We start from the raw sequence: 27,395 nt of genomic DNA, 5'->3' as shown, positions 1-27,395 counted from the left end.
CCTTGGCTCAGAAGCCTTCCTCAGAGAGGCGCCCTTGCCCCCCTAGTCTGCATTTGTCCCGGAGAGGCTTTCTAGTAATGCCCAGTAGCTTCCCTCTTAGCTCTTTTCATAGTTTGCATTTGTGTAGCTACTTGTGTGATTATTTGTTTAAATCCTGAATCTTGCATCGATGGTAACTTCTAAGAGGACAGGGCAGAGTCCTCAATGTGAGTCAGAGGATGTCCTACAAAAGAGGCTCTCAAGAAATGTTCGTTGAATACATGAGCAAACGACTGGACAGCAGTGCTTTGCAGTTCTCTCTCCTCTGGGTCATGGACAAACCTGGTGAGCAGGCCAGGTTCAGATCTTAGGCCTGATATTCAAGGGCTCTGGGGCTTTGGGCAAGTCGGTAACCCCTTTAAGCTGACTCAGTTGCCTCCTCTGTGTAATGGGGTACTAGTACTTCTGCATTACTGAGGATTTGATGAAAAATTACACACAGAATTCTCAGCACCTGGCATAGGGGGAGAACTTAATAAATTGTCATTTCCTTCCCTCCTCTTCTCCTGGGCAAATCCTGTAATGATATCCTTTTTAGCTAGATGAACTCTTGGGTGATGAAAGAAATAAGAAGTCTTGAAGCCTCAGGATGAAACGGGGGCATCCTCTCAAGGGGGACATGGTTGCTGCTGTCAGACCTGGAGCTGGGACCGGCTCGTCCTCTCCACTCACAAGCTCCCCCTGCTGGTCCCCCTGGAGCCACAGGGGTGCCAGGATGATGCAGGGGAGCTCCACTGGGGAGGTGCCCTGTGGCTGGGCACGGTAGAGACAGCAGGTGGGGGCTGGTGTGCTCGAGAGGCTTGCTTAGAATTTCCAGGTGGGGCAGCTTCTGGAGTTGCCAGACCAGTGACTTACTGCCTTAGAGATCTGAAGCCTTTCTCTACACGTCATTTGTTTTGACAAGGTTCCAGGGGGTGAGAAAAAGAACAGGAGCTGTTCTCCCCGAGTACAGATGGGAAGTGACTTTGAGCTCTCATGCTCCTCAGCAAGTATGGAGGGACAGGAATCTCTGGTCCCCTGAGTAGGGCTGGGCTTGCCCTCGCTACCCTTGCTGAGGCTGCGCTGGCCCCTCTGTGCTGCCCAGGTGGGGCCCCAGCAGGCGTGCTGGTGGCATGGTCTCCACCTGGGCTGTGATCCCTCCGCACCTCTCTCCCAGCAGCACACGAATGGGACTGCATTGCAGCAATGCAAGGGAGAGCAGAGCCCGCAGGGGGCCGGAGAGGGGTGGGCGGGGGGCGGGGGAGTGCTTTGCCTTGGCTGTTTTGATGCCACCATGTTGATACAATGGAAATAAATGACCTTCAAAAGTTAAATGCTAGTTTTTTTCCACCACCACCAGTTTGTAGTCTTGAGCTCCTGGCCCATCGCTGTGCCTGTGCCGTAGGCACATGTGTGCTGTGCCCAGCAGCTGCTGCCCCTTGAGAGAGGACAGATGGCAGATGGGGCCGGGGGATGGCGATGCCTGTTGGCACATGGGTATTAATAAAGGGACTGGGAGTGTAGTGGTCTGTAGAGTGTCCCGTGTCACAGCGGCTGTGCCTCCACACCATTAGCTGAAAAGGCAGGGGAAACAGAAGTAACTTATGGGCACCTGTCGTGTGCTAGGTCCTTTCCTGGCATTTTATGTAAGTTATGTCCTCAAGTCTTTGTGGTAATTCCATGATGTGATCACTTTTCATTTTACAGAAGAGTAAATGGGGATTCAGAGACTTGCCTGAGGTCACGCAGCTTCTGACCAGGACCAGAACCTACTGTCCTCACTCCCAATCTAGTACTGATTTGTTTCCCTTTCTGCCCAACCTGCCTCTGAATAGGTGACTTTGATTGGCACTTCCTACCAAACTTCACAGAAAGGGGAATGGGCACTCAGTGCGTGTGCAGCCTCGTGGTGGGGCGGGGCTGGGGGTGGATCTGCCGTCTCCCCACCCTCTCTCTCCTGCCATCCGCCGCTGCCATCCCAGCCTCCCCAGGACGTGAGGTCCTGTTGCCCGGCATCTGAATTACCCTCCACCGCCTGTGCTCCTGGGACTAACACATTCCCCATCGCTGCCCCATACAGCCTCTCTGGATCCTGCGGGGGGCCCCAGAGGAGTTCCCCTGAGGAGCACCATCCCTCGGGGCCTCTCCCAGAGGCTGCTGAAGATGCCCAGGCCCATGCCTCCCATCCAGAGCATCCCTGCCACCCCCGAGACCAGCGCAATGAAAGAGCAGGACCTGGACCCGCCAGGGAGCAGTCAGGCTGCCCAGGAGCTGAGGCCTGGTGCCCAGGAGGTGCGGAGGTTCGGCTGCTCTGCGTTGCCTCACTGTCCCTTTGTCTCCTTCCCACCCTTTACCAACCCTGTTTCGGAGTCCTGAGCTTTTCTGCAAGTATCTCAGCGGTTGCTCTCAAGGATGGGGCAGCATGGCAGGGTGGGGGGTGGGGGCCTCATCTTATCTTAGCCCCACAGCCTCCAAAACGTTTGCAGCTGGCCCAGGAGCTCTGGGTGGCAGCCCCGAGGGGTTCCCTGCTGCCCCTCCTGGGCAGAGGCTGTGGGACCATCTCTCTCACACTTGGTGGTCACTATGCTTTCTCTAGTCTAAATGTTCCAGAACTCCCTGTGCTTCTGACCATGTCCATTCTAGGCCAGGGAGTGGGACAGCGGGGAAAGGATGCTGGGCCAGGACACAGGAGACCTGGGCTCCGGCTTCCATCTTGCCCCTCACTGGCTGTGTGACCTCGGGCAAGCCACTCCCCTCTCCGGGCTGCACTTTGCACATCTATAAAAAGGGGCAATTGGACCAGATATTTCTGAAGATCCCTTTCAGCTTTGATGTTCTAGGATCTTCTGAAATGAGAAGAACAGAAAAAGAAATAATAATAACAAAGGGGTTGGAGTAGGGATGTGGGGACCGACTAGCCAGTCTTCTCGCCTGGAATGGTAGGAAATACTGAGTTTCCCAGGGGTCCCAGGGATGGGTGGCTGAGAATAGAAACCAGAGGACACTTCCCAACACTGCCTACTGCCCAGGGGTCTCCTGATAAAAGGGACCACCCCATGTGAGGGGAGCATGCAGAATGGAATCCGTGAGCCCAAACCCTCCCCTCCACTCCCAGGTGCAGATCTCCCGGCAGTACCTGCACTGCAACGATGAGAAGATGCACAAGTCACTGGGGGGCATTGTCATCCCGCCCATCCCAAAGGCCGAGGTGTCCCCTGGGACCTCCTCCTGTGCAGCTGGGTCCCTTCCCAGCCTCCTGCCTCCAGGCCAGGATGTCCTCGTGGGCCCGAGGGTGCCCCCCACACGGTAAGCAGCCCTAAGTCAGAGCTGTCTTGTAGTCCTCTCTCCTTCTATCCCCCCAAGGTCTGCTTGGGCTCCCACAGCTGGACCTCCATGCCAAGGCAGAGCTCTGGGGACTGACTTGTGAAGGATCGGGTCCCCTACTCACAAGTCACAGACCTGGGATGTCACCGTAGTTTTGTTACTCTGATTTTCTATTCCAGCGGGCGGAGTGTGTGGGCTTAATAAACAATCTCTCAGCCCCTGTCTTCTATCAGTTTCCCCATGTATGTGGTTGCTGCAGTGATGAACAAAATACAAATTATTTAAGGCTCTAATTGAATTTATGGTAGCTATTTGCTTTTATGTATTTTCTTAAATTATGGATACTAATAATATAAGCATTATCATGTGTATGGAAGCTGGAGTGGGTAGTCTACAATCTTTTGGACTTAAAAAGGAATCTTCATACCCAAAAAGGTTGGGAGGATCACTGTGCTGTAGTGAATATGGATTTATGGCCTGTAAGCAGGACAGGTGTTCTCCAGATGGCCAAGAACAACCTCGTGGTCAGTCCAGACTGAAGTTGGAGCAAGGGTGTATGTATATGTGTGTGTGTGTGTGTGTGTGTGTGTGTGTGTGTGTGTGTGTGTGTGTGTGCATGTGTGTATGTGTGTGTGAGAAAGAGAGAGAGATGGAGCCAGGGACAAACAGCCCACAGCCCATGGCCGGCTCACCCAGCACAGGTCACAGTCCAGTTCTTATGTGACTGACATCTGTCCGCTTTCTTTGGGGTCTGCGGTGCTTATTTCCTCTCTCTCTCAAGCTTCACTCTGTCTCCCATGCTGCCTTCCCTCTGTACGTCTGTACACATGTCCACATCTTTCTCCTGGGGAGGGTGGGAACCTGTCCATAGGCCTGACCCTGGGTTTGAAGTCTTCCTCAATTTCTGTCATCAGCCACCTCAACAGAGGCCCACTCCATCACCCTCTGCCTGCTCACATGGGACACTTCCTCCCCCTCTGCTGCTCAGGCTCCCGCCCCCTCCTCCCCTCTGAGAGGCCTTCTTGGTGGCTGTAATGACTCTCTGTCCCCAGGGCAGTGGCCTTTCCTCTCTTTTCATTGCTCTGGACGTCTGTCCATGTGTAGACAGCTGATGTCCTGGAACTCTTCTCCTTCCTCCCCTTCCGTACTGCATGCTTGCTTCTGGGCCGTCCAGGCAGTCTCCCGTGCACGCTCCTTCATCCGTCCCTTGAACGTGGCCATTCCCGAGATGTGTCCCAAGGCCCTTTGTTCCCATCTCCTTGTTCTCCCTTGAGGACTCTTAGCTGTGCTGATGGCTTCCAAGATCACATGGGGATGAGCGAGTACTGCATCCGCTGCTCTGCGCTGAGTCAAGCTCCACGTGGGACGGGAGTCCCGCCTGCTGTGGGCATCTCCAGGGTCCTCATGGCTGAGCGGATCCAGCATGGGAGGGAGGCAGGGAGGGAGGGATGTGGACCACCGTCACCATCGCAGACGGAGCACCTCGTGCTTCCCAAGCCCGCCCCCCTCCCACAGGCTCCCGAGTTCCAGCAAGGTGCAGGCATTCTCTTAGTTCTTCCAGTCTCCGCGTCTTCTTCAACTCCTGTTTGGGCTGCCTCCTATTCCTAACGGGTTGTCACATCTCATCAGGTTCTTCTTAAACAAGAAAAGTACAGGAGCTGCCAGCCCTTTCCTGCCTCGTCTCTGTCCTCAGTCTGCACTGGCTGCCTCCCTCCGGACTCCCCACAGCTCCCGACCTGTCTCCCTGCAGGCCTCGGCTCTGCGTTCTAATTTTTTATTTTTACACCCCTGCTCTGCATACACCTTGTCCATGCATGTTGCCTTTATTGACTCCCCGGTGCCAGCAACTTAAAGACAGATGCCCCCGTGGAAGGGCAGAGCCCTGGCCAGGGCCTCCCCTCCTCCGTCCCTGTGGCCCCAACACCGCCCAGCCCCCCTTGTCCCCCGTCGAGCGCTTCCATTCTTCAAGCCCCAGCCTCACCTCTACCTCTGCTCGGCGGTCCTTCCTGTCTCCCACAGGGTGGTGAGCAGCAGAAGTGCTTCCTCTGTATTGTCCACACAGTGTCCGGCTCACGGTTTTCCTGACCACCTCCCTTCCACTGATTTGTTCAGCCTTTATTTACCCTCATTTCTATTCTTTAACTTGGGCACTTCAGGGCAAGGGCCATATTGCAAAATCTCTGTGGCTCCACTGCTTGGTACCTGGCATGGGTTAGCCACGTAAGAAATATCTGCCCATCTGCTGTGCCCCGGGGTGAGGGCCCCGGCACCATGTCCAAGCCTGCTCTCCTGCTGCTCTCCTCTGGCCCTCCACGGCCTGGGCCGTTCTGCTGAGTGAGTCCCTGAGGTCAGAGCACAGGATGTTATGTCCCTGTCCTCTAGTTGTGGCTTGTTACCCTGTCACCCTGGGGGGGTCTGATGTCTGTGCACTTCCCTGGTGGGCAGAGAAAATCCACGTGGAGTAACGCACAACCGGTCTGCACAGGAATGTAAGCTTTGTGAGGCAGGGACTGTGGGCTGCTTACTGATGCTCTATCCAGTGTCCAGAGCAGTGCTGCATGCAGAGTGGGGCTTTAGTAAATACCTCCTGGACGGGGTTAAATGGTGCTGCCTGTTTAAAAGGTTACAGTTAAAACCAGTGTGGGGAATGCCCCATCTTCCCTTCCTGTGGGTAGTTTGGGATTGAGCCTCTAGTATAAAACTGTGAGGATTTCCCATCAGCAGCAAAGGGGGTCAGGCCCTCTAGACCCCGTGGGCGGGGGAGTGGGGATTACTATTGTGAGGAGGAGGAGTTTAGGGCTCCCTGAGCTCTCCTGGAGTGCAGGCAGTCGGGAGGACTTGCGCTCAGCCTGCTCTGAGCTGGGAGGAGATGTAGCCCTTCTCTGCTGCAGGTACTTTCCTGCGGTCACAGCAGGGGTTGACACGCTGTGTAGCCAGAGACTGTGGCTCAGAGCTGTGTCTAGACACCCCACCTGGCCAGGCCTGCCGGTCAGCCTGCCCTCGAGTTTGTGGAAGGAGCTGCATCTCCTGCAGCTTAGAAGCCCTGGCCAAGGGCCTCTTTAGAGGATTGCGCACAGACCCTCCGTTCTCTCCCCGTCTCGGCTGTCGCCCTGTCCTGGAGCAAGCCTGGGCCCCTCACAGCAGTAGCTCTTACTTGCTATCTCTCATGGTGCTTTTTTCTCCCTCGTTCTTTTAAGATTGGTTCTGGAGAGTGGGCCTCAGGAGAAGACCCCTCAGTCTCTGGGTACGTACTCTTCCTGCACGGCCCTGTGATGATGGCTCTGAAGCTGGTGCTTTTGACCCACTGTGCTGCTGGCCCCTGCTGTTTAAGCAAGTAAAGCAGATCCTCTTTGCCAGACAGAGTGGAAGGTTAAGCCACAGCCTGCAAACCCCTTATTCAGCTGGTCCCGGAAGGTTTCAGTGTCAGGGGAGCGGGGCCAGAAGTGAGACAGGTGGCCGGCAGGAGGCTGGGGCTGAGAGAGCTTTAGCAGAGGGAGGAGAAGGCCCTCCAGCCTGACCATCATACTCTGTGGAGAGGATGGCAGCTGAGCCCTGGGCAGGTTGGGTGAGGGGCCCGGGTGGAGCACCCTCGGCCTGGGCCATGGGTGGTGGGCGCTGGGGGCAGCTGCTGCGCTGACTGGCAGGAGGCAGGGGACCCCTCACCCAGCTTCCCCAAATCTTGCAGCATTTCTGCAGTCTTTGCTATGGTCACCTGGCACCCGGACACCTGTGCCCTCTGCCCTGCCTCTGACTCCTAGGCAGATGGGGGCTTCCCCTGCCTCCCCCTTGGCCCTTGATCCTTCCCCTGGGTCTCTGGGTGCTCCTTGCACTGAGCAAAAGAATACTTGGCAGAAGGCATGGGCCACCCAGAGGTCTCGAGTGACCTGGGAGCCTGAGTAGGCCCCAAACTCAAGACGTCCTTTCCAACATTAGACACCCTCAAATGGCGACTCCATCCCAGAGAACCCCTGCTTTGCAGGTTCACCCAAGTTCAGGGAGCTCCAAACTTTGTGAGCAAGGAAACCCAGTTAACCTTCTTTCATTAAGAAAACACTAATGAACCTGAGCCCACCCTGACTCCATAATAAGAAAGGTACTTTGAAAATCCATTGATTGGAAGAATACAGAAGGTCATCTGGAAATGAACTTGTGTTTTCTCAATCACAAGAGCGTCGGAAGGTTGCTGGGTCTCAGCTTCTCTGTAAAATGAGAGAGGGTTGGGCAGGCATGGGTCCGTTCTCTGGCCCCTTCATGCTGTGTCATAGTCTCAGGCAGGTGCCTGGTGTATAAAATGGTCAGTGGGCTCGTTTTGGTTTTTACCCTTCCTGAGGTACACACCTCCCAGGTAAGACAGACTTATATTCTCAGGAAATATCTCAAACGTCTTAGATAACAGATCCACTCCTGTTTCCTACCTGGCATCCTCCCTCCCTCCCTCGTCTTAGAATGAAGTATGTAGTAATTGTTGAATGAATGGATGAATGAGGGAATGAAAAGAGGATGATGTTGGTTCTCAGGCAGCCACTCAAAGCCTGCTAGTGCCGCCCTGTAGAGTAAACTTAACTGAGGGTAGAGGGCTTGGGCACAAACTACAGGGTCATAGAGCCTCAGAGGCAGCCCAAAGGGACTGCTGCTGCTTCAGGGTGCTGGCTGACCTCACCTCCATTCTTATTCTTAAATCTTCAGAGCCAAAACCTTTGGCCCCATTCATCAGAGACAGGTCTGCTGCCCCTGAGAAGCCTGCCCTGCCCTCATCTCATTCTGCTCCTACACTGACCGCCTTCTCCTTCATCCATGCGAAAGATGCCCACCCCTTGCTGAAAGAGGTGGAGCAAAAGGGCAGCAACAGCAAGGTATCTGGAAATCAAGGGGAGGAGGAAGTTGGGGTCAGAGTGGACCACTGGCTGAACACAAGCGTGTTTCTGAGACATATACATGTAGGACCAGCTTGAGGAGAGCCCCTCGGGCAGCTTCCCTAGTGCTTAAGGTTAGAACCTGTGGACAGGTTTGGGGTGAGGGCTGAAGAAAGGGAGAGAGACGAGAGAGGAGGGGAAGCTGGGGATGGGGAGGCTAGGCTAAAGGAAGAGTACAGTGGGGAGCTGAGGGGCGGGGATGAGGGGGGAAGGGAGGGCAGAAGGAGGTCACACCTCGGAAGGAAGCAGGATGTGGGGGAGAGTATAGAGGGGCTTAGGTGAACCAAGCCGAGTAATTTGAACCAACACCCAAGATAGCAACTGAGAGGCAGCTGACTCAGAGGTGCATCAGCCAAAGGCTGCACTTGACAGGCTGACAAATACCTTGCACTTCGAAGGTGACCTTGGTCCACATGATTCTCTTCCCTGGTCTGGATGAATTTAATAAAACTTGGAGAGTCAGTGTGATAGGGGCCTGTGCTTATTCTTCGAAACAGAGCTATAAAAGGGCATAAACATGTCTTGAAGGCCTGCTAAGTGCATGTACAGTTAAGACTGGGATCAGGGATGATGATGAGAAGGGCCAGGCCCCACAACCTTCCCACTCCATCCGGGCCAACAGAACACGAAACAAAGGGAGAACAATTCAGGGCCGTGAAATGATCTCACTCCCATCCCACCTGACCGCTCACTCCCACGGTTGTCCTGTGGCTCTTGGCTCTGCAGAGAACTTCACCCCCACCGGCATCTCGGTTTCTAGCGGCCCATTCGCTCACCACCGTCTCCTCCAGTTTCAGCTCCGTCCAGCTCGTACCCCGGCTCCAGCACACGCTCCTGCTCTTGCTTCAGCACAGTCTCCTTGAAATTGGATCATTCCTAATAGCATCTCAGCCCTCTGCTAATTCTTTTACCTTAAGAAAACAAAAGCAGACCAGAACATAACTGCTCATTGCCCTACCCATTCCTTCCTGCATCCTCTCCGGTTGGGCTTTAGTCCACACTGGCCCATGGAAACTGCCCCCATGGAGGTCGCCATGACCTCCACCTTCCCGTGGATGGTACATCTTGGTCGTCTCCTCACTTGGCCCTTCAGCAGCTTTTGTGGCTCATCCTCCCTGAAGTCCCCACCTGGGGACAGGGCAAGGGGATGGCTTCTTTTTGGTTCTCTGTCTACATCAGAGCTCCCTCCTTCCCAGTCCTTGGCTGACTCCATCCCCTCTTTCTGACTTCTACACACTGGAGGCCCCCAGAGCTCAGATCTCTGGCCTCTGGTGTGTATACTGGCCTCTGTGATCTGATCCAGTCCATGGCAGTAAGTACCATCCATATGCTGAGGACCCCAAAATTCTTTCTTCAGCCCAGACCTTCCCCTGACCTCCAGTAACAGTTTAATTGTATAACTATATATATATATATATATTAATTATATGACAACATGACAACATTTAGAAAATCCCCTGGCCTCCACCAAGAGCTGAAGTCCAATCACATCCCTTCTCTGCTCAGACCCCCAGTGGCTGTGTCCTTCAGAGGAAGAGCCCAAGTCCTCCCCAGGGACCACAGGGCCCAGAGCTCTGTGGCTCCGCCCACGCCTGCCACCTGGACCCCGTGTCCTGCCGTCCGCTGTCTGTGGGTGCTCCTCGCCGCCCCCACCCCCACCCAGCGCAGCCAGCGTCAGGGCCTCTGCATCTGCCCTCCCTCTGCTTAGAACACCTCTCCTGGAAGTCTGCATGGCCTGCCCCCTCACTTCATGTCTCTACTGGAGTTCCGCCTCCCAGGGAGCCCTCTGGGCCTTCCTACCTAAAACGAAGCCCTGTGCCCCTCTGCTGCTTATTCCCCTCCGGTGCACATTGTCTGGTTGGAGGCCAGCCTGCTTGCTGCTTCCCCGCTCCACGGCGCTCTGGGGGCAAGGCCTTCATGTTGTTTGTTCCCTCTTGGGACAATGATTGGCACATGGAGCTGCTCCTGTTCCTGAAGATTGACTGGATGACAGTGCAGCGAGCACACCTGGGTCCCCACGGGTGGTGGAGTTTACCTTGACCTTGTGCCAGATCCAGGTCACCATTTCCAAGTCTGCCCAGGAGAAGATGCGGCTGAAGCAGATGAAGGAGATGGAGTTGTTCCAGAGGGTGAAGGAGCCCGAGAGGGAGCGGGAGCTAGCTTCCCACAGCCTGGTCTCCCAGAGAACCTTGGCAAAGGAAGGTGCGGAGTGTCTGGGGTGGGATCCCCTCAGGCTGGGGAGGCCCCTTGGCCAACATCTGGGCCAAAAGAGACACTGTTCACCCCTCCCCACCTGCCCCATCCCAAGACATCCTGGACAGGGAGCCCCGCCGCCTCTCAGCACCTTGGAAAGGCCCATTCCCAAAGGGGGACACTGGGGCTGGGGAAGGGCAGGCCCGGCGCGGGGCTAGGACTTCCTCTGCCTCCACAGGCCTCCTTCCCCTCCGGGGCAGCGGGACCCTGTCTGTGCCCACTGGGCTGAGCAGCCCACGCAGAAACAACATCGGCTCCACTCTGAGGAAGCGGGCCAACCGGGCCTCACTCCCCTGCATCCCTGTCAGCAAGCAGGAGCCCGGCTTTGCCCGTCATGCGTCAGGTGGGGTCCAGACTGACGCGGGGAACTGTGCCTCTTGCTCTGCTGCCTTGGGACGCTTTGGGGCATGGCTCTGCTTCTGCCTGTTGCCCATGTTAGAGTCGGGGGCAGCCTGGGGTGTGGTCAGCTTGCCACAGAGAGAGGAAAAGTGTCTGGGAGTCAAAAGCATCTGGGGCCCAGGCTGGGGACCCAGGGAACTGCTGGTGATTGATTACCCATCCTAGGGGGCTCAGCAGTACACCAGGACCGCAGATGCAGGGCAAGAGCACCGTGGAAGTAGCTGGAAACATCAGGAAAAGGAAGAGAGGGTTCTGGCAAGACCCTGGGGTCCTGCCTGTTGCTTCGTAAGATGTCAGGGCTGGACAGGGCTGGTTACAGACTTGGTGCTCAGGAGGGTGTCAAGAGACAGGGGTGCCTCTGTCCCCATTCTACCAGAGGAGCCTCTTTTTTGCCTCACCTTCTTGTATACTTGGCATCCATGTGAGATTTCATCTGGAAAGATTTTGTTACTAAAGAGTATTTGAAAATAACCAGCCTGGTTAAAGTGGGGGATGTGGGGGGACCAGGCTGGCAGACCCGGGAATACAGCACCATTCTGGTGCCGGAAGTGATACTGACTCACATCTTCTGCATTCTCTTTCTGCTCTTTTGATCCCCTCAAATAGGAGGTCTCAATCTGGCACTACTATGACAAATAATATTCATTTACCAGTTATGGTAGTGACACAAATTTCCTTTCAGAATAAACTTATTTAGGATTTGAAAAGTGGGTTGATTTGAGGAAAAGTACCGAATGAATACAAGTACAGGTAATGAAGAGAGATGGTGAAAATCATGAAAGTGGTAATTGAATGGTTGACACTTGGGAAATATCAATGATCTAACCCACCCCACTCATTTGATACACAATAGAATTGAGATGCAGACACCCAGAGTCATTCAAAATGAGGGTGGCCTATAGGGACTATGACTTTGGCTGATGACTTTTGATTCCATGGCAAAGCTGAGAAGAGAATCCAGGAATGAGGTCTTTTTATGTTGGCTCTAAAGGACTGCCTCCCAACTCAGGTTTGCCCAGGGCCTCCTGCACTGGCCACAGTGAGAATCATGCCTGTGGAGATGAACCTCTGAAGAGAAACAGCCAGGAAGGGAGAGGTGGTAGTGAGAGCTTGGATTAGGAGGGACGCTGCCGACAGAGGGGCCAAGGGACGGTGGGAGGGGCCCCCAGCCTCTTGGGGCCTCTGGTGCCTCAGCGACGGGCTTCAGGCTTTGGATGCTACAGATGGCCTTTCTACTGCCTTCCTCTTCTAGAATTTTACGATTCTAGCATCTGTCCCCAAGGAAGGAGAGCCTAGAAAACATGATCTGATTTTTAAACAACATCCCTGCTTATTGCCAGTCCCTGTGGCCACACCTTGACCAGGCAGGTGCCGGTTAGCTACAGCGCCTGGTGCTCAGCCACTGCTCCCCCACTTCTCCAGCCGCTGCTCCCTGGCTTCTCCAGCCACTGCCCCCCGGTGTCCTCCAGCCACTGTCCCCCTGCGTCCTCCAGCCGTTGCTCCCCGGCTTCTGCTCTGCTGTCTGCCTTGTGAACACTTCCCTGCCTGTGGGCAACTTCACAAAAGGCTGGCAAAGGTGGGGAAGCTGACGATAGGACTGCTGGGTGGGGATGAGGTGAGAGGGCCACGAGGGTGAGTAGGCGAGTCTCTCCTTGACAGACTTAGGTGCCTTGCCTCGACCACAGACAGGGCAGGACCAGCGTGACCACTGGCCTGCTGGCCTTTATGTCCCGACATCCAGCAGCGGAACACAGACCAGTGTGTTTATGATAATCAGGGTACAAGGGCCGGAGTGGAACAACAGCAAAGGGTAGAGTTAGGTGGTGTCCCTGCCTCCCGGGGTGGTGCTGGGCCTCACCTGTCCCTTCTCCCTGCTGGCCCCCTGAGGTGGGCTGCACTGCCGGCCAGGCCTCAGTCCCTGGTGAAAGCAGCCATTCCTTTTCTGTTCTTTGAGTGCAGCTAACTCATTACCTGCCATGCTGACTTTGGGGTCTCCTGAATGGGAAGAAGAGGAGGAGGAGATGGACCTCAGAGCCTTTAAGGAGTTGAGGCCTTTCTCGAACCCTGAGCTGGGGCTGCTGGAGGCCCTCCAGTGCCTGGACAGCAGCGACTGGTGAGGAGTTGCGTCTTCCTTCCCACCCCAGTGGTCAGGGGAGCCCAGCAGACCAGCTCCTGCCCCAGCTGCCCCCTCCCTGCAACTGCCAGGGAGGGGTGGTGACGGGGCCCTCCTGGTCTGCAGAGGGAGTGGGGCCCCTCCCTGCCCTCCTGTCTGTGACAGGTCCTGGACTTGCATCTCAGGCAGATGAAGGAGAAGGGTCTGGTGAGCATCCGACGCCTGGTGGCCTGTCACTCTGAGGTCCTCCCCGGGAGGCTGCACGACGTGTCCTTGGCCGTGACTGGGGAGGTGAGGCCTCCAGACAGCCTGTGCACTGTGCACCTGCCCCAGCCCCCAGCCAGTCCCATTTCCTGGTGCTGCTGTTCAGTGTGGGTCATGCAGCCGCCGAGGGGCCCACAGCTCCCTGGGACATGAGCACCCCTTCTTATTTCTCAGCCCTCAGTCACTAAGACAGGAGGTGGCCACCCACTATTCCGATTGGCAAACTGAGGCCTGGGGTTTCCTCATTTCTAATCTCTGGGTATTGGAGCGATCAGAGTCTGTTATGCCCGTTTGTCACAGCCTCTGTGCTCAAATGCCCGAGGAGGGCTGGAGTGCTCTGGGCTGCTGGAGTGCTTCCCATGGGGCTGGGGCTTGGCCTACGCTGGGCCCAGGGAGACAGTAAGTGCATGTCATCCCATGTGGAGGCTGTGCCCCACTCCTTGGGGACACACTGTTCCTGTAGGGGACTTGTGACGATCAAACTGAAAATGATCTGTGTAGGTGCTTTGAAGACTAAGTGGTGTACAAATTTCATATTTCAGATTGCAGATGGAATTCATAATTGTGATGATAACACCAAGAATAGCATTTGTTAAAAGTGGGGCTGTTTTGTCCTGAGCTGCTGCAGGGTCCCTGCTGCCAGCCTGGCGCGGCCTGGGCCCAGGGCTAGGCAGAGGCAGCGGGCCGGGCCGGTGCAGGGCCGCGTGCTTTGTATGGTCTGGAGCCCTAGCAGGGCCAGCAGAGCTGAGGGGCCCTCTCCCATCTCTCTCCAAGGTCACCAACCTCCGCTCCAAGGTGTCACGCCTGGCCATCAGCACCCTGGGAGACCTCTTCCGGACCTTGAAGAAGAGTATGGACCAGGAGGCCGAGGAGATCGCCCGCTGCCTGCTGCAGAAGATGGGGAACACCAGCGAGTTCATCCAGAGAGCGGCCAACCGGTCGCTGGGGGCCATGGTGGAGCATGTGACCCCTGCCCGCTCCCTGGTGGCCCTCACCTCAGCGGGAGTCTAGTATGTGGCCGCCTGTTGTCTGAGGGGTGGGGTGGTCTGGGAGGGTGAGGCGAGGGGAGAGACCCTGGGAGGGGAGGGCCAGGGAGATGGAGCAGGTGTCTCGTGCATTTGGCTGGGGGAGGAAGAGCCCGCTTCCCAGTGGGCCTCTCTCCCACCTTTCCTGGGTCAGACTGGGCACAGTGAGGTGCCGCCCCAAGCCCCAGCTGGGAAGGGACAGCTGCTTTGTTCCACTCAGACGAGGGAGCCCAGAGTGGCTGTGGTACGGTCACCGGAGACAGGGCTGTAGAGGCAGCCTGTGGCCCGGGCCTGAGGAGCTCCTGCCCCCGCCCAGGGCAGCTGCGTTCTCCTGATGGAATCTGGGCCGTGAGGAGAGCCAGGGGCAGCATCTCATTCTTCAGCTTGTGTGGCTTTCTGCCGGGGAGGCGGAAGGGGCTGCCTGCTGTTGGAGCCTTTCTGCAGCCACACCTGCTTTCCCCTTACATGAAAACCGAAACCAAAAGCAAAACCAAAAACGTTTCCCAAGCGCTTCACACACAGGGCAAAACAACACGTATGCACAGACCCCAGGACGGGTTGTGGCGGCCAGCAGGCCTTCGGTATTGCTGCCATGTTACAGTTACCTGGGTTCACATCCTGGATGTTACTTACCGTCTCTGTGCCTCAGTTTCCCCGTCTGTAAAGTGGGAATAACAATGATGGATAAGAGGGGGTAATAACTCTGTAACTCCTCATGGGGTGGTAAGGAGTAATGAGCCGATTCATGAATGAGCCCTTAGAACAGTGCCTGCCTCCACCTAACATTTATGGAGTGATTTCTGTGGCTCTTATTAGCTGGGGACTTTTCTGGATTCCTCCCTTTGCCTCGGCTTCGAAGTGATGGCAATACTAGCATGTGGAGTTGAGGAGGGAGCCGGTGGAAGGTGCTTAGCGAGCGGCCTGGCTCGGAGGGTGTGTTCCCCACAAATTGAGGCAGTTGATCATGTTGCAAGAACTTGGGTCAGTCCTTCTCTGGGGAGCCTCAAGCAGGGCTGTGGTTTGAATTCCCAGGGTTCTTGCTAAAAAGCAGATTTGGATTCAGACACTCACGGTGCTGGTGCCTGGATCACCCTGAACTGGGAGGGCCCTTTTGTGTCCCCCTTTGTGTTCCACTGGGATGAAAAAGAAAGAGGAGACACCCTGGTGTGTTTTTCCTGTAAGATTTTAGGATCCTCCTGTTATGGTTGTCAGATCACCCACTACTCCCCTGTCCCTTCCTCCTGTCTCAATTCCCTTTAACAAACGTGCAGCAAGTCCCACTAAGTGTCGGCATGTGCCAGGCCCCAGTGGGGCACTGGGGATTTGGCGGAGAGGGAGATTGGTGCCCGTTTGCAGGGAGCTCCCATCCTGACTGGGGCCACAAGGGTGCCCCTGTTCTTCCTGTGGACAAGGACAGTGTCGCCCCCAGGGAATGTCTGCCTGAGGCTGAGGAGGCAGAGAAGGGGCTGTTGACTGGGTGGGCTCTTTCTAGGTGGAGAAAAGGTGAGCTCTTTATAGGTGGAGAAATTTGGACAGGGCAGAATTCAAGCTCAGGTAGGCACAGAGATGGCGGGCACAGTATCTGCAAACACGGAACACAGAGTGGCTCCCCATACTCGGTCCCCACCCGCTGCCGTCAGCATCCTTAGTTCTGTTACTGGGAAGTGACTGTCGTTTCCTAGAAGATTCACTGTAGTCACACAGAACACATTTTGTTGCTCATCATGGCATGAAATATGGATGCACAATTGTAGGCCCATGGATGCCACTCTGGGGACCCCCTCACCCCATTCCTTGGCTGAGTTCTTGACTGTGACTGTGTTTTCTTCCAGCCACCGAAACCCCTCAGTCCGGAAGTGCACTGCCGAGCACCTGTCAGTCATCCTGGAGCAGATTGGCGCCGAGAAGCTTCTGTCTGGCCCCAGGGACAGCACAGACATGCTGATGCACAACCTGGTGAGGCTGGCCCAGGACTCCAACCAGGACACCAGGTAATGCAGGGCCAGGGGCCTGGGGGCTGCTCACCCAGCTGGCTCAGGGTGGGTAAGGCGACAGGCGAGCCCTGAGGGCCCTGGCCATGCAGCTCAGCTTCCCTGGGATCATGCAGAGGCACAGTCAGGTGGACGGAAGCGCTGTCCTTTCCTTACAGCCCGCGCCCCATCTCCACCGGCACAGCTGGCCTCTGGGGATTGAGCAGCACTCCTGTGTCCACTTTCTCTCCTTCTCTTCCCCCTCTAGCCACCTCAGCCTTGCGCTTGTTCCTGACCCACCCCTGTTCCATTCTCAGAAAGACCATTAGTTCATTTTTTCAGAAGACATTTAATGAGCACTCTTCATCATTATGGATACAGCAGTGAGTAGGGAAAATTAGGCCTCTGCTGTCTTGGAGCTGACCTCCTCTTCAGGTTGTAGGCTAATAAACAAATAGATAGTTGTGATAGTTTGAAGGACAGATAAGGGATATAAAGGAAAAAAAGAACAAGATGCGGTGGAGAATGGGGTGGAGGCTCGGTCAGGGTGAGAGCAGGCACATCCTTCTGAGGAGTGACATTGAGTGGAGAGCTGATGGCTGGGAGGAGCCACTCTTGGAGGGAGTTGGGGGCTGGCGTCCCGGCAAGGACCCAGTGTAAACTCGGTGTTCAAGGAAGAGAAGGGCCAGGCTGCACAGAACACAGTGAGAGAGGCAGAGTGGTGGGCGCCGAGGCCGAGAGGCCGGGCCGGGCCAGGCAGGGCCTCACGGGCCTCCGTCAGGAGTTGGGATTTTGGTTTGCTTGTGACCAGAGGCCATTGGAGTATTTTTTAGTAAGCGTGTGGGGAGTATTAGATGGTTTTATGCAGGAGAGTGATAGAATCTGATTAACCATCTTCAGAAGATGGGGTGGTGTTCAGTTAATGACACTCCTCGGTTCATGGCATCTTATCACCATGTCTGGAGACCACACCACGCCAGTACTGCCCCAGGGGCCACGTCTACACTGTGCACTGTGTTGTGTCCCAGGTGGTGCATTCTTGTGGACAGTGTGAGGCAGCGCTGGCAGGATGCAATGCATGCTTGCTTCCCACAGTCCCACTGCCACAGTGCCACACATCACATCCCCCTGAATGTGCCCCCTGGACACAGCCCAGGGGAATGTCCTTGGGAATGTGCCTGGGAGCAGGGCTGTGTGTAGGGGCCCATGTCCACTTAAGCCTGAGCATTGTTAGGAGCTCTCAAGCATGCTGCACCCCTTGGCCTCCCCGCTGCCTGCTGTGCTCCTTGGCCCCCACCCTGCATGCTGTGCCTCTCTGCCCCCAATACTGTACCCCTCTCTCCCACCTCTGCAGTGCCCAAGGTGCCTGTATCCTCACAACCTTGCTATATCTGGCTTTCTAACTTTTTCTGATCTAATGGGTAACAGTGCCAGCTCAATGTTTCTCAGAGTGCTTTTCCCCTGGGTACTAATGAGTCCGTGTTTCTTCATATGCTTGCTAGCGTTTTGATTTTTAAAAAAATCTCTCTGGCTGCTTAGTAGAGGCCTTATAGTAGGGGAGGGGACCAGGATGGAGGAGGGACACCAGGCAGGTGGCCACTCACAGTCCAGACGAGAGGAACTGGAGGCTGGCAGTAGGGAGAGGAGAGGCAGACTGGGGTATGATTTGGAGGCAGAGCTCACAGGGTGTCGGTGGTGAGGCTTTCAAAGAAGAATCAAAATTAATGCTTAGGTTTTTCAACTGAGCACCCGGGTGAATGACAGTGCATTTACTGAAATGAGGACTACTGGTGGGGAAGTAGGAGTTTTTGGTTGGTTTGTTTTAGTTGTTGGTAGGGGGATGAAAATTCAGATCTACCATCTCTCCAGATCTCATCCCCCCTCCATTCTGCCCTGGTTGATGTTGGCTACACTTCTTTTCCTCCCTGGACCCCTGTGTTTCCCGGTTTCCATGGCACTGCATCCCCAGGTTCTCCTTGTCCGCTGTGGCCATTGCCCACCTCCCCTGCGCTCTGACTGAGGGGGCCGCAGGAGTGTCTTCCCCCTCTATGACTTTCCCTGAGCCATGTTACCGCGTCCCTTGGCTCCAACCCCAGCAAACTCAGACACTTCCCCATGTTGTGCTCCTGCCTGCACCCCTCTCTGAGCATCAGTCCTGAATCTCTAATGCCTCCATTGGACTCATCGCCAGGATGTCCCCCTGTCATCTGCAGTGTCACCTCCATAAGCCTGTTTCTCCGGCTGTATTCCCTCTAATGTTAAAAGCCACTACTATTTACTGAGTCATCTAAGATGCAAAATGGGGAATTTCATACTTCATTGATTTTAAGACACACAATTTCCCCCACATTTTTATATCATACAATCAGAGGTGTCTCACGGGTGCTGTTGGCCAGGCAGTAATTTTGACTTGGGTTTTCCTTTTGGCATATTTGCATACTTGGTTATTGTTGCTCATAGTATAAACCTTTGAATTATAGTTTGCATGGTAGGAACTATACTATGAGACTTTCTGTGCTTGTTTGACTTTTACATTTGTTTTAAGAGGTCACTGTGGATGCTCTATGGGGACTTGTTGAGTTTAATTGCTATTTAAAATGTGTTAGAAATATTACACGATTATTTGGCATTGAAATGAAAAGTTACTGTGTATGAGAAAAGGCATGGATAGTGTGGTGGGGCATATATTAGATAGTAACGCCAACAGTCATTGCTGAAGGAAAGACCAAAATTCCACATTTTTTTAAGAAAGCAACCACCAAGTACTTTGCCCAACTTAAGAAAGAAGGAACACAGCAACGTTACCTCTGTTTCTGAACTCGCATGTAAAAGGGATGACTTCACACACGGGGCATTGTCACTGAAGGCAGCAGAAATTGCCAGGACTTTCTTTTTCTGTTTTCCTTAGTGGAAAATAAATTAATGGTGCATTTTACAATCAGTGGAATCTCAGGTTGAGTGAAATATGGTAATCCTAGGTTTACCACACGCCTGCTAACATGTCAGACTGCCTTATGGGCCCTGGAATGACTCCCTCCTGACACTTAGTCCCCAGTCTTGCCTCACTTGTAAACTTCTACTCATTTTTTGAGTCCCAACCCAAGGGACACCTCTTCTATGAGGCCCTCCTTGATTCCTTCCCCCTCCCCACCTCTATCTGCTCCTTCCTATATTGCCCCACAGCATCCATGCTGAGACTTCTAAATGTCCCAAGCTAGAAAAAAGTTAAGCACATTTTGGTAAATAGGCACCCAATGGAATATTCTGTAGCCATTAAAAAGGATGACATGGGAAGATAGTTAATGATAAAGTGAACAAAGCTAGATACAAGTTGTATATGCATTCTGATACCAACTGAAATATAAGACTGTAAGAAAATATGTAAAAATGTAATAGTGGTTTTCTCTTGGTAATGGATTAGGAACGATATATATTCTTTCAGGAATCTAGTTTTTAACTGAGTAGCGATTACTATGAAACTTAGAAAAATTACTAAAACCTCTCTTAGTGTAATTAGAAAACTCATGTAAATCTGTAAAGCAGATTTATGATGCATTTCTGTGGCTGTTTCTTCCTCTTGCTCTTTTTCCTCTGGCAGGTTTTATGGACGGAAGATGGTGAATATCTTGATGTCGAACGCAAAGTTTGATGCATTTCTGAAGCAGTCTCTCCCATCTCATGACTTACAGAAGGTCATGGCGGCCATTAAACAGCGGGTAAGTCAGTGAGGTGTGCGTGGGTCAGGGGTGGGGATCAGAGCTGAGCCTGGCAGCCGTCATGCCAGTCAGGGAAGTGGGGAGAGGCTTTAATTTCACCCACTACTCCTGCCAGGTGGGATAAATGTGATTTCCTCTCCCTGTGCTGGTACCTGGCCCTGCCCCCACCACCTCTGTCCTTTGCGCCTCCCTGGCTGCCCACACCTCCATCAGTTGAGTGGGGATCTTGACCCCTGCCTTGCCTGCCAGTGCCCTGGAACACTCAGCTGTGCCCTCTGAAGCTCTCCCAGGGAGAAGGGGCTCTTCTTCTTGTGGTCTAGGCTGGAGTATCCGGCATTTCCCCAGAGGGCCACCCCTTTGGCTCATGTTCTCTGTGTATTTTCCAAGGGAATTGAAGATAGAGATGAACTTCCATCTGCTAAAGGCCACAAGGTGTCAAGAAGTCTGGTGGTGGGTGAGAACGGGCTGCCCAGCGAGGACAGGTGTGGCTCTGGGAGGGTGTGTGGATCTGGGCTGCGCCTGAGACCTAGTTGTGTCTGCAACATGCATGGGTGAATGTGTAGGACGTGCTCCCCCACCCAAATCCCAAGGAGACCAAACCCTGGGATCAGGAGCCTTTTCCGCAGAGGTTGGTTCCTGCAGTCTGGGTAGGTGGGGTGCAGTTCTCCTCGTACAGGTGGGGCGTGCTGAAGGCGGGCTGTCCGTGAGCTCAGCACTTCTCCATTCACTTAGAGCATCAGATTCTTTCAGCATCAGAGTGGCCAGATGGGGACTAATTTAGAGGCAGATTTGGGGCAAAGGCAGATGAGAAGGACAGGCCAAGGGGCTGGAGGATGGGTGTGAGGAGGAGTGAGAGACCAAGCAGAAATCCAATGGCCGCTCCTATGCCTGAAACTTGAAACACTTCTGCAGCGCCCTGGGAAGAGCGCATCTGAGCCCCCTCCACCCCCTGGCTCCCAGGGAAGCGCCCTGCCCGCCTCTCAAAGGAACAGCTTCCTGCTCTCCTCCCTGCACATCCTCTCTGGGCCAGAGCAGGGCAGCTCTGTTCCCTGCCCCTGCATGTTCTCTCTCCCTCCTCTGCCTTATGCTGTGCTTGCACCTAAGGTGGGCACCTAAACACGCCTACTTGCTGTACACGATTCCAGGAGATTCAGCTCACCTGTCACCGCCTCTCAGAGCTCCCTGACACTGTGCCCCTTGTCTTCTGAGGGAGCAGACAGCCCCTGTGCTCCAGTCCCCTGTCAGCCCTTCTCGCATGGGTCTGTGAGCTCATTCAGGCAAAGCCCGTGTCTCTCACCTCATTATGCTCAGTGCCCAGCTAGCTGTTGGCATGCAGTAGCCAAAGAGTGACAGAATTAATGACGTCGGCCTCTGGCAGTTGGGACCCAGGTGTGGGGCATGAGTCAAAGACCCAGGCTCTGAGTTGGGATGGGAGAGAGGAGTTCTGTAAGTGCTCTCATGCCACCCAGAATGGGCCAGGGGATAGACACGGTGGGCATGGGACCCCAGTGGAAGAGATCATGGCTTCTTAACATTCCCCTAGTTACTGGAGGAGTGGGCAGGGCCTCACCATCCAGGGGCCGGGATGAAGGCACCTGGCAAGATTGTCCCCCACTCTTAGACTAAACATGCACCAGCCATTTTTTTGGATTCCCACCCATTCCCTCCCTCTCTCCTCCCCATGGCCATTCTTCACATGGTTTCTGAAAAGAGAAAAATAAAGGCAGGAAAAGATAGCTGTGCCCCCTGACAAGGGGATGGGGCTCCAGGGAGCCATTTTATTGTCCCCTGAGGACAGGATTTCCAGAGTTCCGAGGCCAGGATATTCAGCAGTGGGGAGGGACTAAGCTGCAGGTGACCTCTCGTCTCAGCCCCACCTGTCTGTGGGAGGGGGCATGGGACAAGAGGTGTGTCGATCCCTGGGGGCTGCCCAGGTCAGCCACTCCTCCCACAGGCTCAGCTTCAATGGCCCTCGGCCCGTGGGGCTGCGCTCCTCCTTGCGGGGTGGCTTGGCGATGGGCGAGCAGCTGCGGGAGGTGATGCGGCTGCTGGAGGCCAAAGAGTACCAGTCCCGGATGGAAGGCGTGGGGCGGCTCCTGGAGCACTGCAAGGCCAAGCCTGAGCTCGTCACCGCCAACCTGGTCCAGGTGAGCCCTGCCCCACCCCTGCCCGTCCACCTGTCTCTTCCCTGTGGATGCAACTTCAGTTTGGAAAATCCGGAGCAGGGTTGGACCTTGTGCCAGACCCGTCAGAGTAAAGAGAGTCTGACAAGCACATGCCATCCAGTTGCCTTGGTAACACTGCAGCCTGCCTGGAAGTGGCCGAGGGGCTGAGGGCACTGCCTCCTGTCAGGGACCACTCAGAGATGTCCTGGGCATGCCTCAGGGCTCTAGCAGGTCTGTGGAGAGGAGGGTAGAGGTGGAGAATGCCAAGGCTGAGGGCAGCTCCTAGACTAGCTATGTGCTTGAGGTTTTGGGTTGTGGTTGGCCAGGCAAATGGGCCAGGCTGGCTGGCTGGGTGGGTCAGGATAGGCACAGGCCTTCCACAGGCTGGGACCTAGGGCAGGTGCCTGCTTCTCCTGGGAGAAAGGATGCTTACAGGCAAGCCATGGAGCAGAGTAGTTAAGAGGCTTGAAATCAGCAGACCTGTGTGTCCACCCAAGTTTCTTACTTGTTGTGTGCTCTGGGGCAAGTCATTTAACCTCTTTAAGCCTCAGTTTTTGTTTTGTTTTGTTTTTAATGGTAAACTGAGGATGAGAACACATGCCTCATGGGTTGTTAAGATCATCCCATGAAAGGGGGAGTGCTGAGTACCTAATAGGATGCCCGTGATGCTTTGCACAGGAATGCTTGATACATGGCCGTTCTTCCCCTCTCGCCCCTCCCCTTTTGAGGAGGTGAGCTTTGTCACTGGGGATGTTCCGGCATAGGCTGGATGGCAGGGAGGCAGGAGGAGCCCCTGCCAAGGGTGGCAGGGCTGTAGGACTCCTCCCAGCCTGGGTTCCCATGGGCTCCTGGTTTCTGTTCCCTCAATAGGTCTTTGATGCTTTCACCCCAAGGCTTCAGGATTCCAACAAGAAAGTGAACCAGTGGGCACTGGAGTCGCTTGCCAAGATGATCCCCCTCCTCAAAGAGAGCTTGCTCCCCATGCTGCTGTCCATCATCATCGCAGTGGCAGACAACCTCAACTCCAAGAGCGTGGGGGTGTATTCCGCTGCAGGGACCGCACTGGACGCCTTGATGGAGAGTCTGGGTGAGCCTCCGCTGCAGCCCCCGCAGTGGCTCTTGGGGGCATGGCTCCTCCCTGGTTCTTCCCCAGGGTGGGAGGGCCTGCCCCGCCCTTCCTGCCTGAGAGTCAGCAGGGCAGCACAAGGCACTGGGTGGCAAATGTTTCCCTGGGGGCTGCATGGGGCAGTGGCCGGCAGCCCAAGGCCTCGGAGATTCTTGGTTGGCAGGCTTTTCCGTGTAGCATCCACCTGTGTGTCTTAGGTGGTTACACATGCAGGAAATGTGGAGATGATCTAGTCTTCCCTCCTCATAGTACCCGTGATGGAGGTGACTCACCCAGGGTCACATAGCACCATAGTGACTGAGCCAGTAGGGCACTGAAGACAAAATAGGTCAGATTGCCAGGAAGGAGGTGGGAAGCGTTGCCAGCAGTTTTTTTTAGTTGTAGAGATGGTAGCAGTAGATGTGGCTTGTTTGGGGACCAGGCAGGATGCTGGCGAGGCAGCTGGGCAAGCCTGTTGGGGAGGACAAAGTTGATGGGTGGGCAGGCCCAGGTGATGGGCCACCCTGATTGGCACAGGAGTTAGGCTGGAGCCCCACTGGCTTTTTGAGTGTGGAATGGGCAAGAGTTGCCTTACAGCAAGATTGTTTGGGACCGGGGCTTGGGGTGAGGAGTGGGGAGGCAGTGGGGAGCGGCGCCAGGGAGGAGCGGAGGAATAAAGGGGGGAGTTCACACCAGGAAAGGTAGTGACGGCTCCTTCTGTGCTTTGCAGTTTCACGTCTTGGTCCTCAAACATCAGGTGGGATTTTTGGTGTATTCTGTTCTCCATTCTCTTCATAGATGATTAGGACGTGACATTTGGTGTATCTAGTACCCAGACTGAAGTACAAGTTCAAAACCTCCGGTGTGTGTGAGAACGTAGCCATGAGTAGACTTATGTCCATAACAGTAGAACCATGAGTTTTCACAACCAGTCTTGCCTTGATGTAAGGCAGCTTATGATCTCAAAATGGCTTTTGTTTGCCTTGTGGCTGTGCCCTGATGAGCATGGAGCAATGTCCTGCCCTGGGGCCCCGCGGAACATCCCCATGGAGAGGCTGGAAGCACAGCCTGGCCCACTCCCGCCTCCTCCCCGAGCCCACACCCTGGCCTGACCCAGCTCCCTGGGGCAGGACAGCAGTGCGTCCTTGGCTGGAGCCTCCAAAAGTTTCCGTGACAAATCAAAGGCCTGGTCAGGCCCTTTTCTGCCTCTCAAGTTCATAAATATTGTCAATTTCCTCTCTTCATCTCAAAGACAATTTATGATTTGCTGAGTCTGTTGCTGTAGAACAAACAATATAAATCCAGCTTTAAATTACGGCTTGTTCTCAGCACTGCTCTGGGTGAGTGAGATTGCTGTTGCCAATAACCAAGGCTCTTGGTAAATCACTGCGAGCCCTGGATTTATTGGGAAAAGCTGCACCAAGCAAATTAGGCTTCAGCTATTTGAGGAGGATAAGCACCCTTGTCTGGGGAGAGGAGCTTTTAACTCTTCCCCCTTCAAGTGTTTTTGTTTCCACTTTTCACCATTTGCCGGCCTCCCTGAGTGCACTGGACCTGTGGAGCTTTGGTCTGCAGAATCTGGTATCTCACATTGTTACAAGATTCAGGTGCCCTCTACCTGGGGCCCTGCTGCACCCACCTGGGCTGGATGCCCTGGAAAGTGGGCCTGGGGATGGCTTGCTTGTGTGAGCTGACCACACCTCAAGGCAGATTGCCACTTCCAGAAGATGTCTACAGTTCTCCTTTCCTCCTGGACAGCATCTCCTTGGGTACTGCTGCCATGCCCACCCTGCTCCATCAACCAGAAGGTCTGGTGTGGGGAGAGTGGAGGCAGGTGTGAGGGCTACTATCTTGCTCTCTAATTCTTAGGTCGGTGTTAACTGGATGAGTGGACTGGGGGTTGGCTGCAGAGGAATGGACGAAGCCCAGCAAACCCACGGCCCAAGGTTCTCACAGGGTCCCGGGGTCCCGGGGTGTCTTGGCTCCACATTATTTTGAACAGGTGTGGCCCTGGACTCTGGGGGCCCCATGGCTGTGCTGCGAGCCATACCCTCTCAGCCAACCAGCCACATGAGTTTTGGAAGCATTCTTAACTATGACGTGGTGAGCCAATTTCTATTTCCACAAAGGTCAGAGCTGGAGGGATTTAGGATGCCAGCAAGACTCCTCACTGCCAGGGTGTACCGAAGGCATAACCAAGCTCTCTCTGGGAACAGCTCTCATCTGCTTGGAATGGCCTGAGCCCAGCCTGCAAAGGGAAAAATGGATGCAAGTAACTGAACTTCCCATCGTCCCAGGAGCTTGGGTGGTCGAGGCAGAGACTGGGGCAGGTGTGGCAGAAGAGAAGGGTGTAACCCCTCCTTCCCATATCACCCAGGCTGAGTCTGTTGCCTCTAGTTGACCCTTAGTACCCAGAGGCCCCCTGGAAGTGGCTTAGAGTCCTTTGCGTAGAGGCAGCTTTCTCCCAAGTCTGCGTCTTCAGGCCCCACGGGGCATTCCGGGGTTCAGGCTGGAGAGGAACTGTGAAGTGCTGCGAAATACTTGAATGTGGAGTGTCACAAAGGAGTGGCTCAGCATTCAGCATGTTGCTGTTTGTTTCCTGCTTGATGGGGGCCAAGGGGATCAAGAACATGGCCAGGGTAGAACACTAAGTCCAGATCACACAGCCAAACTGGGAGATTGGTCTTAGGCAACCCCTTAAGATTCTTCCTGATTCAGGAATTGAGTGATAAAGCTGCCTCTCTGGCTACCACATCTTTTCTAGTGCCAGGGGGAGTAGGGCAGGTGGTGTGTTGGTTGACAGAGCAGATGGGGGTTTCTGCCCATGTCCTGGTTTAGGGGGAGGATGAGGAAGCAGAATGTGTTGGACACTTAGATCTTTGACTTTGATCCCGGCCTTTTACCACTGCCTGCCTTCGGGCCTCTCCTGCTGGTATCACAGAGGTATTCTGGGGGTCAGGCAGTTCCCCAGCAGGCTGACTAGTTCTGTCTTTGGTCTCAGTTACTGGGTTCGTTACAGAAGAAACATCACTAATGAAAACATCAGGCTGCTGACAGCTCACCCCATCCTGGTCAGACCAGCGCCAGAAGGAGTTCTCTTAATTCAGGGCGGCCCCCGGCCTGTGCTGGAGAGAGCAGAGAAGCTTGGAAGCGAGTGGCTTCAGATCTGCTTTTGCTGTTATGCTCTCTGACTTTAAATTCATCACCTGATATAAATCATATGACCAACATTATATTGTTAGTGGAATTTAAAAATTCATCAGTGGTGCTCCTCTGATATACCAACCGCTTAAAAATATCTTGTCTTTTTCTTGTCTGCATGTAAACAGGTTTCACTGGTTAAAAATAATGTATACAATTGTGACAGCTTTTCTCATTTAACACTACCCAGTTTCCTGTGCTGATATGCAGTCTTTCTGGTTAACTTAAAAATATAAAGTTCACTTTTCACCACTATAAAAGTCATACTTATTAATTATGGAGAAAGTGGAAAATGCAAAGTACTTAGAAAGAAAAAACCTCAGAGCCCCAACTCCTAAAAAGAAATCGCTATTAACAATTGGCATTTTCATTTTACAGATTTTTTTTTCTGTGCTTATCTGTACAGAGTTGTGATTCTATTACACATTTACATTTGCATCCTGCCTTTTAGAAAAGGAGAGCATGAGCATTCACACCTGTTATAGACTCTAGTCATTTTAACAGCTCCATCACATGGTATACCATGTGCATTTTTCTGTTTGGGTGGATCATTCCCAGTTTTCCTGTGATGAACAGACCTAGTTTTGGTGACCACAGAGAATTCAGGTATATGACATGACTTATTGAGCCTTGGGCTTATTGTCAGGAGTCCAGTTTGACCCCAGTTTCTTTCTTTCACTGTCCACACTACCATATTTTTTACACTTTGTTGAAAGCTCTTCTCTAGCTTCCCAGTAGCTTGAGGATGACATGGACTGGTGGCCTCAGGGCTTGGCTGAGTGAGACAGGTGGGAGGCGGGACGCCCCAAGACCTCTGTCCCAGTGTAGAGAGGAGAGAGTAGGCCCAGGGAGGACAGGGTGTCTGGTCGGCCAGCCTGGAGCTCTTCACACTGCATGGCTTTACCTGCCCTTTCAAGCACACAGCATCA

General features: G+C 54.1%; 1 protein-coding gene across 10 annotated transcripts in view; it reads left to right on the top strand.

Annotated features, from left to right (window-relative positions):
* TOGARAM2 (TOG array regulator of axonemal microtubules 2) overlaps positions 1-27,395 on the top strand; it is a 66,122-nt gene that overhangs the window by 22,818 nt on the left and 15,909 nt on the right. For 6 of the 10 annotated variants that reach the window (XM_036903594.2, XM_057497305.1, XM_057497306.1 and 3 more), the window contains 14 exons: positions 2,099-2,310; positions 3,134-3,324; positions 6,540-6,586; positions 8,029-8,195; positions 10,307-10,457; positions 10,687-10,851; positions 12,867-13,020; positions 13,206-13,311; positions 14,059-14,294; positions 16,142-16,300; positions 19,878-19,995; positions 20,383-20,477; positions 21,950-22,142; positions 23,031-23,247. In XM_036903594.2, the coding sequence (XP_036759489.2) occupies positions 2,099-2,310; positions 3,134-3,324; positions 6,540-6,586; positions 8,029-8,195; positions 10,307-10,457; positions 10,687-10,851; positions 12,867-13,020; positions 13,206-13,311; positions 14,059-14,294; positions 16,142-16,300; positions 19,878-19,995; positions 20,383-20,477; positions 21,950-22,142; positions 23,031-23,247 (2,211 nt within the window). Of the gene's footprint in view, positions 1-2,098; positions 2,311-3,133; positions 3,325-6,539; positions 6,587-8,028; positions 8,196-10,306; positions 10,458-10,686; positions 10,852-12,866; positions 13,021-13,205; positions 13,312-14,058; positions 14,295-16,141; positions 16,301-19,877; positions 19,996-20,382; positions 20,478-21,949; positions 22,143-23,030; positions 23,248-27,395 lie in introns of those variants that run through there. The other 4 variants (XM_057497308.1, XM_057497309.1, XR_008995894.1 and 1 more) reach the window with 3 other exon arrangements.

This window comes from Manis pentadactyla, chromosome 2, assembly GCF_030020395.1.
Source record: "Manis pentadactyla isolate mManPen7 chromosome 2, mManPen7.hap1, whole genome shotgun sequence".
Taxonomy (NCBI): Eukaryota; Metazoa; Chordata; class Mammalia; order Pholidota; family Manidae; genus Manis; species Manis pentadactyla.
Note: the sequence above shows the minus strand (reverse complement) of the source record. Positions and strands in the feature narration are given on the sequence as shown.